Source organism: Gobio gobio, assembly GCF_949357685.1.
Source record: "Gobio gobio genome assembly, chromosome: 11".
Taxonomy (NCBI): domain Eukaryota; kingdom Metazoa; phylum Chordata; class Actinopteri; order Cypriniformes; family Gobionidae; genus Gobio; species Gobio gobio.
In genome coordinates this window covers 4,027,900-4,048,680 of record NC_137104.1, presented here as the reverse complement: position 1 = coordinate 4,048,680, position 20,781 = coordinate 4,027,900, and the positions used below count along the sequence as shown (strand labels likewise).

Sequence of the window (20,781 nt, the reverse complement as noted above, 5' to 3'; positions counted from 1 at the left end):
TCTTTCCTAGAATGGGCAGTTTGTATTACAACACATTCAGTGGCACATGCCAATCAAATAGGCTACAGACGTGACACAAACACGCTTGAAACAATATTACTGACTTTAATGCGTTTAATTGATATTTAAAATATCACAAAATTATGCTTTATTTTGGATTTTGTGTCACAATTACGCCAGGTGCTCGATTAATCTGTCAGTCACTACTGGAGGTGTCACGACACACGGCGACATGTTTCCGCGACTCGGTGTCAGTCAGGTGTCATGTCCATAGATATACATAATAAAGACTAGATTTTTTTTTTTAATAATAAATGCTAGATGTCTTACGGCGGAGTCTCTAACGCCATCATCGGCGGCCATCTTGTCACAGGCGAGCTTTCTGGCGGGCTCCTGATGTAAGGCGAGTGATCTGAACACAAATACTCTTATCTCGCTGAAATCTTGACGGATTTACAAATGGTTTGGTTTCTTACAAACGTTATTAACGTGGCTATAATTATGGATTGAACAAATTATGAATATTTTTTCATAAGTATGCAGTGTCATAACTACATCTCTTGCGTTTATAACGAACCAAACAGTTTGAAAATCGGTAGAAACTTTTCCAAGTTATGGTTATTTAAAAAGTGCAAGCACCATTAAAACACTGTTTTTTTATTTTATTTTTTTAATTATTTTTTTTATTATACTTTCAAAATTACATAATTCAATAGCAACACAATTCCACACATTTACGCATTTTTCAAGTATACAATGAAAGAACAATAGTTAAAATAAAAAACAAAAAAAATAAAACAAAATTAAAATGTTTTTAATGTTACGAGTGAGCGATTTGACTGTGACAAGATGGCCGCCAGGTGCGGACGTCGACCTCCATCTCGCGCGGACGAGACATCTAACCTTTATTATGTATATATCTCATGATATATCTATAGTCACGTCAGTGTCAGGTGTCGCGATAATGTCAGTGGCACATGCCACTTATCCACTGGCACATGCCAATGAAGACCGGATGTGATAAAAAGCATAGTTACATTGGCTTCTGTGCGTCAGATGTCATGTCACTAAATGTAAATACTGCTATTGGAGAAACGGTATGAATACACACACCACTACAGTACATGTTGCCATAATTTGTTGACTAGATGCTGCATTAGCAGAGAAAGAACAGCAGTGTGTATGTACTTTGTCGGGTCATCTCGGGCTTGAGGAGTTGAAGTTACGAACAAACGCGGGTTTAACTGCGTGTGGAGCGGGCGCGGATGATTTCATATACTAGCTAACACTAGTTAGCATTGAGACTTTTAAAATAATTTTAGCTCAAAACTCACTTTCAGACAGGCATTGAGTGCTTGAATAACTTCTGTTTGTGATCTGATGTGGATTCTGATCACTGTAAGACAGACATGTCACGCAAAAGACTATTTGCGCTATACATTACCATAGTAAACACGACTGCTCGAGGAAATCAGACATATCCTAATATCACAACAATCATGTATTTAGTTAGTTAGTTAGTTAGTTAAAATGTATTGTCTGTTCAGTTTCCTGGACAGAAATTCATCTTTGACGCTAAACAATACTATACATTCACATAGTACATCACATAAAACACATTAGTCCCTTTAAAAAACAAACAAACAAACACATAGACAAAGTAAATACCATACCATTACTATATATATAAAGGCGTTTCTTCAACTAGGGGCACTTTTAGCCATTTGAAGTTGAATTCAAAAGTCACGTAACAGTCTCAAGTTTAAATAATTTGTCTAGTTTTAAGATCTGTAAGAAGACAAACTTAGATTACAAGAGAAATGGTTATTATTTTACATTTTTTCCGACCTGCAATGAGCAAATGTCATTTCCACAGACACCAATACTGTGCGACAGCTATATTTTGTATAAAAAGTAATATTGATAGTGGTCTCACATTAAATATTATAATGTGTCTTAATTGTTTTACTAGTGCTTAATTCAGGTGAATTAATAGTTACCTATAAGTTATATTTTTAAACTGTATTTTTCATTGTTGAAGTTTAAAAGTCTGGGTGTGCGACAAGGCGAAAACAGTGATTTTGACACCTATAAGGAGGTTGAAAAGTATGAAAAAATCATAACGGAAAGGTAGTAAAAAATTTTTAAGGTGGTTTTATTGTTAGCTTGACAAAGAGGAATTTGTACAAAATGATATGTATTTTTAAAATATGACCAAAGAACATAAAAGTGTCCATAGTCTAAGAATCACCCATATATGTGTGTGTATATATGTGTGTGTATATATGTGTGTGTATATATGTATGTGTGTATATATGTATGTGTGTGTATATATATATATATATATATATATAATATATATATATATATATATATATATATATATATATATATATATATATATATATATATATATATATATATATATATATATATTTCTGAAGATGAACGAAGGTCTTACGGGTTTGGAATGACATGAGGGAGAGGAATTAATGACAGAATATAAATATTTGGGTGAGCTATCCCTTTAATAAAAGAGCACTAAGCATTTTAGTTAATGTTTTACAGGCAAACACAATAGTGGTCTTGGACTTTAAACTGATATCCACACCTTGTCTTTATGTAATGTAAGGATGGAAACTCAAATGTGTTTGAGAGCAAATGAAGCCCTTTAGAGTCGGATTGAATGCACAGCTGGTCTGTAAGCCGGTCATTAACGCAGTCTCTTTTGTTTTGTGGAAGTCATTAGATCTGCAGAAGCTTTAACTGGAGGGCAGTTGGAGATTCGGGCTCTTCTCATTAACAGAGGAACGCCTGTGGATATTTATTTTGGCCCGGCCTCGTCTGTTTGGATTTCAGGTGTTCTCTGTAGCTCCTGTTGCGCTTTCTCTCCAAACAGGAAGTGTGATAATGAAGTCGGCGGCATTACCTCATCACCTCGCTAATTAGCTGCGCCGCTCGCTAATGAACAGCTGGCCAAGTCCCTCATGTCAGCGTTTTCCAGCCCAGGCAATCACCGGCTCCCGGCCGTGGAATTTCCTGCACACCGAAAAAGAAATAGCCAACTCATTTTTTTATTTACCACCTCACTTTTTCCATCCACTCAGAGTAATCAACCCGAGTGAACCGCACTGAATCATTGTTTTCAGGCAGCTGGCAGAACACATCCATCTTTCAGTGTCCGGACCTTGAGTAATGTGTTGTCCGTGTTATATTTGCTAGCCCGGCTCTTACTCTGCCGACAGGTGGCACTGAGTGGAAACTCGGGGTTTGTTCAGACGTATAGTTCGGTTCTCTTGGTTCAGATCAGAAAAGAAAATTATCAGAGATGTATAAAGTACTAGAGACACATACTTGAGTAAAAGTACAAGTTCCTTATCAAAAAAGTGACTTGAGTAGAAGTTGAAGTGCTCTTTAAGCACCACACTTAAGTAGAAGTACTAAAGTATTCAACATTTTTTGTACTTAAGTATTGCAAGTAGTTTATTTTAAAATGAACTACTCAAGTACTGAAAGTACAAGTATTGTGTTATGTAGTTATTAAAGAAAGTAGTCAAAAGTTTGAACATCATATTGTTTTTATTATTTCAAATGATTAAGCTAAAGGACAATCACAATGTTGGTAGGTAATTTTTCTACATATTGTCATATAAATAACCTGAAAATACTGTAGTTCATTAAGATTAAATCTTACTATAACCACTCTTACTAAAAAAAAAATGGGGTAAACACTTATATTCTCATTTCAAGAGGTGTTCTGAGTAAATGATTTGTTTGTAACACTTTACAATATGGTTTGATTTGTTAACATTACATTAGTTAATGTATTAGACTAATAACTAACATGAACTAACCATAATCAATACATTTGTTAAGCTACTGTATTTATTAATATTTGTTAATCTTAGTTAATAAAAATACAGCTGTTCATTGTTTGTATATGTTACTTCACAGTGCACATTAACTATGTAAACAAATAGAGAGCAATTTGAGCGCAAGACGCTCGTGTTGTTTTAAAGACAGTGAATGCGCGCTCGCGGGGCTCTCTCGCGCGCTCTCTCTCTCTCGCGCTCTCTCTCTCTCTTTAGAATGGTTTGGAATGGAATGATTCGTAAAATTTTTATAATTGTAACGAGTAACGATGCAGCACATTAAAACCTGAAGTAAAAGTGGAAGTAGGAGAAAAAAATAATACTCTAGTAAAGTACTGATACAGCCTTTTAGTACTTAAGTACAGTAGTGAAGTAGTTCTACTTCGTTACTATACATCTCTGAAAATTATACATAAGGGTGTGTTCACTAGGGATGCTCCGATCAGGATTTTTGCAGCCGATACCGAGTACCGATTTTTTAAAAATGGTAATTATGTAATGTAACGAGGGCTGTCAAAAGATTAATCGCGATTAATCGCATCCAAAATAAAAGTTTGTGTTTACATAATATATGTGTGTGTACTCTGTTAATTATTATTTATATATAAATACACACACAAGCATGTATATATTTAAGAAATATTTGCATGTATATACTGTATATACATTTATATAATCTATAATATATATAAATATAAATGTTTTATATATAAAAATATTTTTTTCTTAAATATATACATGCTTGTGTGTGTATTTATATATAAATAATAATTAACAGAGTACACACACATATATTATGTAAACACAAACTTTTATTTTGGATGCGATTAATCGCGATTAGTCTTTTGACAGCCCTAAATGTAACTATTTTAACCAGAGGTGGACAGTAACTAAGTACATTTACTTGAGTACTGTACTTAAGTATACTTTTTGAGTATCTGTACTTTCCTTGAGTAGTATTTTTTCTGGAAACCTATGAACTTACTTCACTACATTTGAAAGACAAATATCGTACTTTTTACTCCACTACATTTCTATCAAGGCCCTCGAAGTAGAAAGTCGTAGCTGCTTTGAAAGTCAGTGGATGATTTGTTTTCTTCTTTAAAATGTTTTTTGCAGACAGCCTATCAGTAATCACTCTTGTAGGATCACATGAAGTTCAATGATTTCCAAGTATTTTTTGAACACCAATCAATTGATGGCAAAATAGAAGGCGGCAGTTCCCAGACGCAATGCGCGCAAACCTGGTCATACTTAAAAGTTAAAATTCAGAAGAGCAGACGTGGATAAGTCTGAAAAAGTGCGACGACACGAACGTGCACACAGAAAGCTGCCTCTCAGACGCCAGACCACAAGAACTGAATTTTAGTTTATTGAATCTAAAATCTTATTATAGTCAATTAAAACTAAAACAATTCAGATGCCTAAAATTTTATAGTCTATGACTAAAACTAAATCAAAATTGCTGTCAAAATTAACACTGGTATGAAGTATGGTTGGTCAAATGATTTTTATAGATTTACCCGCCAAGTTGCCATAGCCTTGTGAATACAGCGCTAACGCATAGGTAACGTTCGACAATGATGTTAGTCATGCAAAAACGTAGTTGGGCTAATAATGTTAACTGAAGTCCTTTCAGAAATGTTCGTTACATAATCCTGTCAAATAAACACAATGTAGAAACCTTTCTTTTCTAGCATGATTTTGACTTTGGTAAGAGCTTTGTAACTTTTAAGCAAGTATTTAAATGAGGTATGCTGGCATGTCAGATGGAGAATGACTGGCGTAAACCACCATGATGGAACAGCGTGCATTCATACAACAATGCAATAATAATAAAATAATGCGTTTACTTTTACTTTTGATACTTAAGTACTTTTAAAAGCAAGTACTTCTGTACATTTACTTAAGTAAAAATCTATCTTTACAACTTTCACTTGTAATGGAGTAATACTTAACCAATAGTACTTTTACTCAAGTAATGGAGTTGTGTACTTTGCCCACCTCTGGTTTTAACAGGGTACTAAATAATCACAAAAATTATTAATTATACAGTGAACATTTTAATATGCCTTTAAAATGGGATTTCTGCATAACACTATGCATATCAGGATACTTAATAGGGCTGGGCGATATGGCCAAAAAAAATCATATCTCTGAATTTTTTTGGTTGAATGGCGATTCATGGTATATATCCCAGTATTTTCTACGTTTTCTATTTGGATTAAAAAAAAATCTTTAAAATCTTTAAATTTAAAGATCTTTAAATCTTTAAAAAAAAATTATTTTATGAGTAGTTTAATTTCCTGCCCAATGATGTCCTAAAAACAATCTTGATATTGAAGGCTATAAAAAAAATATAGTGAATGTAAGGTAGGCATGTATTAATAATTTAGTTTTTTAATTGACTAAACTAAAAATGAAAATTAAAAACAAAAGCATAGTAGCCTATATTTGATGATTACCCCATTACAATGGTCACTTTCATAAAAATGTACATACTTGTAGGTTTCAAATTCCACATATGGCACATTTGTTGTCCCACATTAAATATTTTAGAAATATGTATAGTTTAGTCAGAATTATTACGTTCCTATTCTATTGCGCTCCGTCTGTTTGGCATTTACAGATGGAGAATATCCCTGTGAAATGGTGGTTGAGGGGCTGATTTCGATTTTGGTATCAATTCATAGCCTGCTGTACATATAAGGAAAAAAGGATATGTATGTTATTCAAATTTAAAAATTTCACATTTAAAGAAATCTAGTGTTTGGTCATATCTAAATATTTATTAAAATGCTAAACTGCAATACTTTTTTGAGCAACTATTAGATACATGTATATTGATTAAAGAGTCATAAAGGCACTAGTGGGTAATGGCATTACAAATGGAAATTATTATTTGATTATTTGCCACAAAATGACTCTAATTTGCCTCTTTGAATAAGAATTCTCTAATTTAACCTTAATTGCTATACTAATTGTAATATAAATAATACAAATATTAGAAGAAAAATATTTTAAGTGGTCATTAATGGACCATAATTATTGCACAAATAGTATTTAGTACCAAAATATCTCAAAATATTCAGTAAATATTATTGAACTAAAATATAGAACATTTATTAAATTGAAAAATAGTTAAAGGATTAGTTCACTTTCAAATAAACTTTTGCTTATAATTTACTCTTATTTAGGTCATATTTAGCACAACGATAGGCCATTTTTTTTTAAATAAATAAAGTTTAAGTTTTATAAGCACAAATGCTCGCCTTGCTCTGTTCAGTGATGCGCGCTCGTGACGTCACGTAAAACACGATTACGTTGAAAAGGTTGCGCTATACGCAGGCACAAAGATGTTTTTTTTTGTATTGTGTATGTTTTGTAATTGTGTATAATGTGACGTCACGAGCGCGCATCACTGAACAGATCAAGGCGAGCATTTGTGCTTATAAAACTTAAACTTTATTTATTTTTTTTAAAATGACCGATCGTTTCGCTAGATAAGACCCTTATTGATCGTCTGGTACCGTTTGATGTGGTTTAAAGCCCTTTTGAAGCTGTACTGAACCTCTCATTTGGACCTTGAACCGTTTGGAGTCTATTGACTTCCATTATATGGAGAAATATCCTGAAATCTTTTCATCAAAAATCTTCATTTCTTTTCGACTGAAGACAGAAAGACATGGACATCTTGGATGACAAGGGGGTGAGTAAATGATAAGCAAAAGTTTATTTGAAAGTGAACTAATCCTTTAAGGTGAATGGTCACATTTGACCATCTATGAGTATGAGTGTGAGCAATTAGTAAGCAATACCTGAGGGCTAAATACTAACATTAACATTAATGTTAACATTGTTGCATCTCCATCACTCTCCATTATAAAACGATCCTGGATGGTTGACGTAATAATCAATGCACATTATGCTGTACTGTTTACCAAAACTTGCTGCAAACACCTGTAAAGTGGAGCTGTTGTGAATCAAGCCATTCAAATGTATTGACACAGCGCTAGAAGTATTGAGAGCTCCGTGAAGCATGTGCATTTAAACATCCAACACTCTGGCTTTAACTGTTATGCCATATTGGCGACAAAACGCTATTTATTGATTGAATTTCGCATTAAAACTTATTATTTTAACTTATTAAATTATGAAATGACCAACACTCATAATGTGTTTGAGCAGCGTTTCGTCTGTTGTTGTTTTTTTAATATTCATTTATCGGCCATCATAAATGCTGATACCGATAGTTTGGAAAATGCCTAATATCGGCCGATAATATCGACCCGCCGATATATCGGTCAGGCTCTAATAGAAAAACCTTGAAAATGCTCAAAAATAAAACTAAACTTTACCAAAAATTATTTTATAATGTCCACATGTGTATCTGAATGCATATTGAAGAGAATCTGACTTTAGGACCCAGCGGAACGGCTCATTTGCTCCATATAGAGCTATAAGGCCATCTAGAGTCGTGACATATCATGTTTTATTATTAATTTTAGGGCTTCAGGTCTGATTTGTTACAGAGTGCGAGGGACGGCTGAAGGTATTAATTAAACAATTATGAATTTATGCCTGTATGATATTACGCTGGACTCACATTGGACCAGTGGTTTGGAAAATGGATGGATGGATTAATTTGGCATGACCCTCACAGTGCATTATGGGTATTCTCTGGCCGTTGAGTGTACATCAGTTGCGCACTCGTTATTGCGGTGCATTGTGGGATTGATTGAGTGCACTCAATAACGTCCACTGTGGTTTCGATCTCCTCAAATCGTGCCGTTTAAGGGTATGGGGCGATTCTTCATATTCTTGAGCATTCTGCCCTTTTTAGGCTCGCATCTTGTGACATCATGTCCTGTTTTTAGGTCGTTTAGATGTCTTTGGTCAGTGTTGCGTTCATATTTCAGTCAAACTGCTCCAGAGTTTGTTTGGAGGGGAGATGCGGTGGAAAGCTGGATCTCTGTGCGCTTGCTTGCTCTTATTCACACTTATTGATCCGCACTAACAGAGCAATCGCACCACAGCTCGTTTTAATCCAACCAAACCGGACAAGTGTGAACTCAAGGTTGTTTTTGCTCTTGTTTTCTTCTGAGATTCTTCAGACCTAAAGAGCACACAACTAATTAAATCAGTCCTTGAGCTTCAGCTTGTGTCTCTCTCTCTCTCTCTCTCTCTCTCTCTCTCTCTCTCTCTCTCTCTCTCTCTCTCTCTCTCTGTCTCTCTCTCTATTGCTCAGAGTGATGAATCATGTGAAAGTGTTGAACTAAGACTTCATAAGGAAGATGAAGTGAATGTGGTAGAGGAACGTGAGGTCTTGGAACACAGTGCAGCAGAAATAGTGGTAGAGAAAGTAAGTGAAAGTGGTGTTTGTGAAGGGATCAGTAGGCCTATTGAAAATACTGAAAGCTCAAATGATGTTGAAAAACGTGAGGAATATGGAATGAAGGATGATGATACATTTTCTGAGTTATCTGACATTTCTGAGTTTGGGTCACAGAATATAGATGAAACCTACTCTGTGCAAGAGATTAATGATTTTTTGGATTTGACGTTTGGAAAAACTGTTGAGGTGAGGGATTTTTTTCCGGATATAGACAAATTCATATGGTCAGTGGTGTCAATGCAGAAAGTTGTTAGTTATGAAGCCCTGTGTAAAAAGAAGAGATTCAGGTTGAAGAAAATAATAGCTAAATTAAGGAGAGAAAAAAGAGCTTTACAAAAATTGAATGCTCAAATGCACAGGGTGAATTTCATACTTTATTTCATGTATCTGTTTACATCATTTTTTCTCTTTTTCTATCTTTCTATGGAACTTCTAAAACTAGGTTCCTTAAATATAAATGGGGGCAGAGATAGGAATAAATTAGCTATGATTTCAGAGTTTATTAAGCAATTTGATATAGTTTTTTTGCAAGAAACGCATACAAGTAATGATAATGAGACTCAGTGGGGTATATGGTGGGAAGGGAAATATGCTCTTAGCCATGGAACAAATACAAGTGCTGGAGTAGCTATTCTTTTTTCCAAAAAATTGAATGTAAATATTCTATCAGTAGATGAACTTGTGAAAGGAAGAGCACTTTTAAGTAAAGTAGAGATTGAAGGAATAACATTTGTCTTAATTAATGTATATGCTCCTAATAATGGACATGAACGAGTGGTCTTTTTTATGGAATTGAGATCAGTTATTCAGAAGTTTGATGATACTGTGTGCATGATAATTGGGGGTGATTGGAACTGCACAACAAATTTCATAGTTGATAGGAATGGAGAGGAACCACACAATCAGTCAAGTATGCAATTGTTAAGAATTATAAATGAATTTGACTTAATAGATTTGTGGAGAAGTAGGAATATAGGAGTTAGACAATATACTTGGTTGAAGGTATCAAGTAATCAAGTTAGTGGTGCTCGGTTAGATAGATTTTATTTGGGGAAGATTTGGAATAATAAGGTAATGAATGTTTCTATTTTGCCAAATGGTTTTTCAGATCACCATATGATTGCTTTTGATTTTAATTTAAAAAAAGTGGTAAAACCTGGTTATTTTTGGCATTTTAATGTCAAATTGTTACAAGACATCAGTTTTTGTGAAAAGTTTAAGTTTTTTTGGGATGATTGGAAACTTAAGAAAGACACTTTTGAAAATCTTGGTCTATGGTGGGATGTAGGTAAAGCTAATATTAGAATTTTCTGTCAAAACTATACTTCACATACCACTGCATTAATGAAAACAACAAGTTTACAAAGAGACATTGCGTCCTTGGAGAAAGATGTTTTAATTAATAATGGATCTGTGAATAATGAAAGATTAAATAAGAAAAAAGAAGAACTTGGATCTTTTTTGCAAGAAAAAGTAAAAGGAGCACTTATAAGATCAAGAATTTGTTCATTCAAAGATATGGATGCTCCTAGTGCATATTTTTTTAATTTGGAAAAGAAAAGTTTTTTACAAAAACAGTTGTGCCATATAAGATGTCCTAATGGGAGTATAACCTCTGACCCTCTGGAAATGAGAAAAATTACAATAGATTTTTATTCTAAATTATATTGTGCTCAGAGTTGTGATTCTTAAAGTATTGTGGACTTGCTTTGTGACCTGCCTCAGTTGAGAGATGAACAAAGAGTATCACTGGATGAACAAATAACTTTGCAAGAGCTTACAGATGCAATGGGACAATTATCTACTGGAAAATCCCCAGGAGTGGATGGTTTACCTGTGGAGTTCTATCAGGCTTTTTGGGAATTATTTGTTAAAGAACTGATGACAGATTGCATCAAAAGAAAGACATTACCCATGAGCTGTTGCAGAGCAGTTCTATCATTAATTCCAAAAAAAGGAGACTTGGGACTATTAAAAAACTGGAAACCAGTGTCGTTGCTTTGCTCGGATTACAAAATATTTTCAAAGGTGCTAGCAAACAGACTTAAGAAATATCTACATGTGTTAGTTCATAGAGACCAGTCCTATTGTATACCTGATAGATCAATTATGGATAATTTATTTTTATTGCGTGATGTGATTGATTTTAATCAAAGTAATAGTTTTAATTTAGGAGTACTTTCGCTTGATCAAGAGAAAGCTTTCGGTCAAGTTGATCATGAGTATCTTTTCACTGTTTTAAAGCTACACTATGTAACTTTTCCGTCCACTAGAGGTCGCCTGTTCAAAACAAAGGCGTAGTTTGATGACGCCACGTTTGAGCGCAGAATCTCGGGACATGTGGTCTTCACCTCACAGCCGGTGGAAAACAGTCAGGATAGGACTCGGGCAGAAATCATGTTCATGGATGCGATTATTAACATTACTGTAGTGAAGCAGAGCAGGACCGAGTGTTGTGGAGCTGAGCAAGGCCGCAGGAGCGATTGAAGAGCGGGACTGTTATTATGGCATAGTCGCTGGCGGGACTTTTATTATGACACGGTTGCCGGCGGCACTTCCTCTTCTCCAGTGCTGAGTGTGAGGTAACGCAGCTCTGTTTATCGTATTAGATATAGCTGAGTGTGTTGAAAAGGAAGTTATGACGTTCTCTCGGCGGCTGCTATGACACTTGTTCACACTGCAGTGAGAGTAAAGTGTTTCACTGAATAAAACCGGAGACCGAGGGTGACGTAGATATGACGCAATCGACAGGCGACTCCCTCACACGCATAGCTCACACGTCCCGGCTCCTTGGTTAAAATAGCAATTTCTCACGATTTACAAATAGTTGAAAACATTTGGGATATTCTAAGTACTCAACTGAACAAAATATATAACACTGGCCTAGTGGTTTCTGGATGTTTTACTGCAAAAATCCTACATAGTTCACCTTTAAAAGAATTCGGTTTTGGTGAAAATTGTATATCTTATATAAAGTTGTTGTATTCTAATGCTTTTGTAATGGTCAAAGCTGGAGGTGGATTGAGTGCACCTATAAGGATGTCCAGGGGTATCAGACAAGGCTGTCCACTTTCTGGACAGTTATATAGTCTGGTAATTGAACCATTTTTGTGCCAGTTAAGAAAATAACTAACTGGAATTTTAATTCCAGATTTAAAGAGTACTTTTAAAGTATCCTAATCAGCATATGCTGATGATGTTACTGTGTTTTTAAAAGGTCAAGATGATGTGAAAGTTTTAACAAAAATTATCGGAAAATATGAAAGAGCATCCTCAGCCAGAGTTAATTGGGGAAAAAGTGAGGGGTATATTATTGGTAAATGGGAAGAAGTAGGACCTCCAAAACTACCAGGTGGTTTACATTGGGGTAGAGAGGGGATAAAAGCATTGGGTGTGTTTTTGGGAAATGAGCAATTTCAGACGAAAAACTGGGATGGATTGCTGGAGAGGGTGTCAACCCGATTGTCTAAATGGAAATGGCTATTACCACAATTGTCGTACAGAGGGCGAGTCTTGGTCATTAACAACTTGGTGGCTTCGACATTGTGGCATAAAATGACAGTTATGGAGCCTCCATTTGAGTTGGTTTGTAAAATACAAAGGACAATCGTGATTTTTTTTTGGAGTGGGTTACATTGGATCCATGCTGCAGCGCTTTATTTACCTGTCTACGAAGGAGGTCAAGGGCTGGTGGATGTGAGAAGTCGGTTGATGGCTTACAGGATACAAGCAGCACAAAGACTTTTATATCAAAAAGACTTAGCTTGGGCCCATACTGCAAGACTTATTTTGAAGAACGCAGGTGGGCTCGGGTTGGATAAGCATTTGTTCATAATGGACTTGGGCAAGGTGAGTCTGTCAGAGATCACTCCCTTCTATAAGTCAATGCTTCAGGCCTGGAAAAAAGTTTTTAAAGTGGATCGAAGTAGTGAAGATACAGGACACTGGACTATGGAAGAACCATTATTTTTGTAATCCGATGATCCAAACAAGGCTTTTGTCTTCAGTAAGCGTATCTTCAGTTTTGAAGAGTCATGGGGTTGTGAAAATGAGACCCCTCTTGGATGATGATGGATGGAAGTCGGTTGAAATCCTAAAGGAAATGACAGGACTGAAATCTGAACGTCTTGTTTCAAATCTGATAGAGGAGATCTGGAATGTTTTACCAAGTGTGAACAGAGCGTACATTGAAAGGAGTCGACCGATGGACTTAAGAGATACAGAAGAGGATTTTCCAAAAATCAGAGTGTCTCCAGTTATACTTGAAGAGAGAGTGGAAGAAAATATGGACTCAATTCTGTCTTTTGATACTCCTCAGCTGAATTGTTTTGACTCAACATCAAAGAAAGCCATTTACTATTCTTCAGTAAAAGTCACACATCAAGTTTCTCTTAAGAGAATCCAGCAGTGGGTGGTGAATGTAGATTCTGTGGGGAACAGGAAGACTTGGAGCATTTATTTTTAAAATGTGGAAGATTACAAGGGTTTTTTTAATTTTCTTAAAGATTTATTTAAGGAATTTGATGAAGAATTTTCTGATAGATTATTTATTGGGGGTGTTAAGTATCGGTATTCAATGAGGAGGATGACATGTTTGTTAAATTATTTGTTGGGAACAGCAAAATTGTCAATCTGGAAAACAAGAAAGAATAAAGGGGCACAACTTGGGACTACTGAAGTGGAAATGATGTTTAGAAAATTAGTGGGTGGAAGAATCAGAATCGAATTTGCTTACTATAAACTTGTGAATGATGAAAATGATTTTTGTGATATTTGGGGTTTTAAAGATATATTATGTGTGGTGTTTGAGGGTCAGTTGGTTTTGAATATTTAATTGTTTAATTTGGTTTTGTTTTTTTGCAATTTTTTTATTATATGATTATTGTGAATATGTATGAGGCATAAGTTGTTATAAAATAAAAGTGTTTTAATCCTCTCTCTCTCTCTCCCTCTCTCCCCCTCCCTCCCTCCGGTCAGTCACTCGCCTGTGGTTTTCTGCCTTGACGAACCTGCCAGGGGCTTTTCTCTCTCTCTCTCTCCCTTGCATTTCACATGAGCAGATTTTTCCTCCTCGCCTCTGCTGGCATGTGACGCTTAAAGCCTGTAAGGTCTGTTCTGTAAAACCACAGAGCCACGAAATATGAGTGATTCAGAAAACAGGACTGAAATGGTCGCCTGCTGAAATTATAGATGATTTAAGCCGTCACCTATGCACTGATGTTTGATTAAAAAAAACGATAGATTTACTTTTATAATGGATGGATGTGCTTTTATGATGGATAGATGCACTTTTATAATGGATAGATGCGCTTTTATGATGGATAGATGCGCTTTTATAATGGTTAGATGCACTTTTATGATGGATGGATGCACTTTTATGATGGATGGATGCACTTTTATAATGGATGGATGCACTTTTATAATGGATGGATGCGCTTTTATGATGGATAGATGCGCTTTTATGATGGATAGATGCACTTTTATAATGGATAGATGCACTGTTATGATGGATAGATGCACTTTTATGATGGATAGATGCACTGTTATGATGGATAGATGCACTTTTATGATGGATAGATGCGCTTTTATGATGGATAGATGCACTTTTATGATGGATAGATGCACTTTTATAATGGATAGATGCACTTTTATGATGGATAGATGCGCTTTTATGATGGATAGATGCACTTTTATGATGGATAGATGCACTTTTATAATGGATAGATGCACTTTTATGATGGATAGATGCACTTTTTTGATGGATAGATGCGCTTTTAAAATGGATGGATGCGCTTTTATGATGGATGGATGCACTTTTATAATGGATGGATGCGCTTTTATGATGGATAGATGCGCTTTTATGATGGATAGATGCACTTTTATGATGGATAGATTCACTTTTATGATGGATAGATGCACTTTTATGATGGATAGATTCACTTTTATGATGGATAGATGCACTTTTATGATGGTTAGATGCACTTTTATGATGGATAGATTCACTTTTATGATGGATAGATGCGCTTTTATGATGGATAGATGCGCTTTTATAATGGATAGATTCACTTTTATGATGGATAGATGCACTTTTATGATGGATAGATTCACTTTTATGATGGATAGATTCACTTTTATGATGGATAGATGCACTTTTATGATGGATAGATTCACTTTTATGATGGATAGATGCGCTTTTTTGATGGATAGATGCACTTTTATGATGGATGGATGCACTTTTATGATGGATGGATGCACTTTTATAATGGATGGATGCACTTTTATGATGGATAGATTCACTTTTATGATGGATAGATGCGCTTTTTTGATGGATAGATGCACTTTTATGATGGATGGATGCACTTTTATGATGGATGGATGCACTTTTATAATGGATGGATGCACTTTTATGATGGATGGATGCGCTTTTATGATGGATAGATGCGCTTTTATGATGGATGGATGCGCTTTTATGATGGATAGATGCACTTTTATAATGGATGGATGCGCTTTTATGATGGATAGATTCACTTTTATGATGGATAGATGCACTTTTATGATGGATAGATTCACTTTTATGATGGATAGATGCGCTTTTTTGATGGATAGATGCACTTTTATGATGGATGGATGCACTTTTATGATGGATGGATGCACTTTTATAATGGATGGATGCACTTTTATGATGGATAGATTCACTTTTATGATGGATAGATGCGCTTTTTTGATGGATAGATGCACTTTTATGATGGATGGATGCACTTTTATGATGGATGGATGCACTTTTATAATGGATGGATGCACTTTTATGATGGATGGATGCGCTTTTATGATGGATAGATGCGCTTTTATGATGGATGGATGCGCTTTTATGATGGATAGATGCACTTTTATAATGGATGGATGCGCTTTTATGATGGATAGATTCACTTTTATGATGGATAGATGCACTTTTATGATGGATAGATTCACTTTTATGATGGATAGATGCGCTTTTATGATGGATAGATGCACTTTTATAATGGATAGATTCACTTTTATGATGGATAGATGCACTTTTATGATGGATAGATGCGCTTTTTTGATGGATAGATGCACTTTTATGATGGATAGATGCACTTTTATGATGGATAGATTCACTTTTATGATGGATAGATGCGCTTTTATGATGGATAGATGCACTTTTATAATGGATAGATTCACTTTTATGATGGATAGATGCACTTTTATGATGGATAGATGCGCTTTTTTGATGGATAGATGCGCTTTTATGATGGATAGATTCACTTTTATGATGGATAGATTCACTTTTATGATGGATAGATGCACTTTTATGATGGATAGATTCACTTTTATGATGGATAGATGCGCTTTTATGATGGATAGATGCACTTTTATAATGGATAGATTCACTTTTATGATGGATAGATGCACTTTTATGATGGATAGATGCGCTTTTTTGATGGATAGATGCACTTTTATGATGGATAGATGCACTTTTATGATGGATAGATGCACTTTTATGATGGATAGATGCGCTTTTATGATGGATAGATGCACTTTTATAATGGATAGATTCACTTTTATGATGGATAGATGCACTTTTATGATGGATAGATGCGCTTTTTTGATGGATAGATGCACTTTTATGATGGATGGATGCACTTTTATGATGGATGGATGCACTTTTATAATGGATGGATGCACTTTTATGATGGATGGATGCACTTTTATAATGGATGGATGCACTTTTATAATGGATGGATGCACTTTTATAATGGATGGATGCACTTTTATAATGGATGGATGCGCTTTTATAATGGATGGATGCGCTTTTATGATGGATAGATGCGCTTTTATGATGGATAGATGCGCTTTTATGATGGATAGATGCACTTTTATGATGGATAGATGCACTTTTATGATGGATAGATGCACTTTTATGATGGATAGATGCACTTTTATGATGGATAGATGCGCTTTTATGATGGATAGATGCGCTTTTATGATGGATAGATTCACTTTTATGATGGATAGATGCACTTTTATGATGGATAGATGCACTTTTATAATGGATAGATGCACTTTTATGATGGATAGATTCACTTTTATGATGGATAGATTCACTTTTATGATGGATAGATGCACTTTTATGATGGATAGATTCACTTTTATGATGGATAGATGCACTTTTTATGATGGATAGATGCACTTTTATGATGAATGGATGCACTTTTATGATGAATGGATGCACTTTTATAATGGATAGATGCACTTTTATAATGGATAGATACACTTTTATGATGGATAGATGCATTTTTATAATGGATGGATGCACTTTTATGATGGATAGATGCGCTTTTTTGATGGATAGATACACTTTTATGATGGATAGATGCATTTTTATAATGGATGGATGCACTTTTATGATGGATAGATGCGCTTTTTTGATGGATAGATACACTTTTATGATGGATAGATGCATTTTTATAATGGATAGATGCACTTTTATGATGGATAGATGCGCTTTTTTGATGGATAGATGCGCTTTTATGATGGATAGATGCATTTTTATAATGGATGGATGTGCTTTTTTGATGGATAGATGCATTTTTATAATGGATGGATGTGCTTTTTAGATGGATAGATGCACTTTTATGATGGATAGATTCACTTTTATGATGGATAGATGCACTTTTTATGATGGATAGATGCACTTTTATAATGGATGGATGCGCTTTTATGATGGATAGATGCACTTTTATGATGGATAGATGCACTTTTATGATGGATAAATGCGCTTTTATGATGGATAGATTCACTTTTATAATGGATAGATGCACTTTTATGATGGATAGATGCGCTTTTATGATGGATAGATTCACTTTTATGATGGATGGATGCACTTTTTTGATGGATAGATGCACTTTTATGATGGATGGATGCACTTTTATGATGGATGGATGCACTTTTTTGATGGATAGATGCACTTTTATGATGGATGGATGCACTTTTATGATGGATGGATGCACTTTTTTGATGGATAGATGTGCTTTTATGATGGATGGATGCACTTTTTTGATGGATAGATGCACTTTTATAATGGATAGATTCACTTTTATGATGGATAGATGTGCTTTTATGATGGATGGATGCACTTTAATGGACTTTAAAAACGATGGACTTTTTTAAAATAACTCTGATTGTGTTCGTCTGAAAGAAGAATGTCATACACACCTCGGATGACTTGAGAGTGAGTAAATCATGGGCTAATTTTCATTTTTGGGTGAACTATCCCTTTAAATAATGGAGCAAATGCCTGTAAATTGATTTCTGCAAATGACGCTGCATGATTTGTTTAAGTGCTCTAAAGTGAGGGTGTTTTCTTCTCTTGCATGCACTGACTCCTGACCCAGAACACCAGCAGGGGTCACTGTGATGTTAAAGCGATGCAAGGTCACAGAACGACGAACCTGACAAACAGAATCAGACACTTTATGGATCCAAGAGGGTTGAACTATTGTCCCCAAATTGAGGAGTCCAAAGGTGGATTTGAGGGCGGTTCTCCAGTAACCCCGTCCAGTGCTGTCCAGAGTATTTGTGAAGTTGAATTATTGAAACCTCTTGATGTTGAGTGATTTATTAAGGCTAAATCGCTGAGGCTGTTCTGCTATAAGACCTGAGATCTGCAGGTGTTGATGTCTCTGCGATGCGAGGCTTTTGAATTATGCAGCGATCCATTACTGTGGCGTCTCCAGGTTGTTAAAACCTTACAATCTCGCCTCTTAAGCTCTCGTGTTGTTTAGACCGCGGGTCACCACAGTAAATGTTCACACACAATTATATTCAAAACGAGATTCAAGATTATTTTTCATGTAGCTTTGGATAATGGCCCATCTTAACCCTAGTCTTTTAAGCTGCCTATAGATAACACAACTATCAACATTCATGTTTCAGTTCACAAATACCATCATATCTCTTTCATTCATATTTAATCCAAGAGGTTTCTTCAGAAAGGCGTCAGATTGTGAGTGAGCACTTGAGTCTGTGTGTAGGTGTAGCATTGACTGCTGGATTTTACTGAGCATTTTATGTCAGGATATTTTATATTGTCTGTGGTTGATATGTGGTCATTTTATTTTCTCTTTCTTTCTTTCTTTCTTTTTTTTTTTAGCAACTTATCCCTTATGTTGAGGATGACAGTTCTAAACTGGACGACCGAATGGCCAATCAAACGCGTGCATCGAGCGAAGAGAGGAGAGAAGTACTGGAAGTTAATAAGGTTAGAAAAGCACAATTTTTTGACACATGCTTTTGTCCAACACAACTTACATGGTATTTAAGGTGTACATTTATGATTTCATATATTCTGTTGACACCACGCTCTTGAGTTTGAGCTACAGGAACTCATATAGGAAGTTAATATATACACATACACACACACACACACACACACACACACACACACACACACACACACACACACACACACACACACACACACACACACACACACACAGGTTTGTTTTGCTATCTAAGTAAGGTCATTCCATAGGCGTAATGGTTTTTATACTGTACAAACTGTAGATTCTGTCCCCCTATACTACCCCTAAACCTACCCAACACACACACACACACACACACACACACACACACACACACACACACACACACACACACACACACACACACACACACACACACACACACACACACACACACACACACACACACACACACACACACACACACTAACCCTACCAATCACAGGAAACTTTCTGCATTTTTAATGAAACATTGTTTAGTGTGTTTTTAAAGCTATTTTAAAAATGAGGACATATGAAATTTCCTCATATTTCATTTTTATGTCGTAATACCAGTGTCATTATACAAATTTATGTCCTCATAAATCACAACACACACACACACACACACACACACACACACACACACACACACACACACACACACACACACACACACACACACACACACACACACACACACACACACACACACACACACACACACACACACACAAATATATATTATGCGATTAATCGCATCCAAAATAAAAGTGTTTGTGTTTAAGTAATATATGTGTGTACTGTGTATAATTACGTATATATAAATACACACACACATGCATGTATATTTAAGATTTTTTAAAAATATCAAATATTTAAAAATAATAAGAATGAAATAAATAAATATATACATTTGTGTGTGTGTATTCCAATACATAATAATTATACACAATACACACATTATGTAAACAAAGGTTTATTTTGAATGCGATTTAATGGATTGACAGCCATTTTATATATTTATACATACATACCGACATGCACACATATGAATGTGTGTAAAGTGTTTTGGGTCAGTACGTTTTAAATTAATAATTTAATTCCGCAAGAATACATCAAATTGATCAAAAGTAACAGTAAAGATTTTTACATTTAAAATTTATGTTTGTTGATCATCAAATCCTCAAATGAGAATGATTACTGAAGGGTC

The 20,781-nt window shown here is 35.1% G+C and overlaps 2 protein-coding genes across 2 annotated transcripts in view; both read left to right on the top strand.

The window, feature by feature from the left end:
- vps28 (VPS28 subunit of ESCRT-I) overlaps positions 1-20,781 on the top strand; it is a 968,134-nt gene that overhangs the window by 167,359 nt on the left and 779,994 nt on the right. The gene's annotated exons all lie outside the window — the stretch shown is intronic.
- Positions 1-20,781, top strand: part of med30 (mediator complex subunit 30) — a 297,825-nt gene that overhangs the window by 6,080 nt on the left and 270,964 nt on the right. Inside the window, exon 4 of the mRNA XM_079829153.1 lies at positions 19,439-19,546. Within this exon, the coding sequence (XP_079685279.1) occupies positions 19,439-19,546 (108 nt within the window). The remainder of the gene's footprint in view (positions 1-19,438; positions 19,547-20,781) is intronic.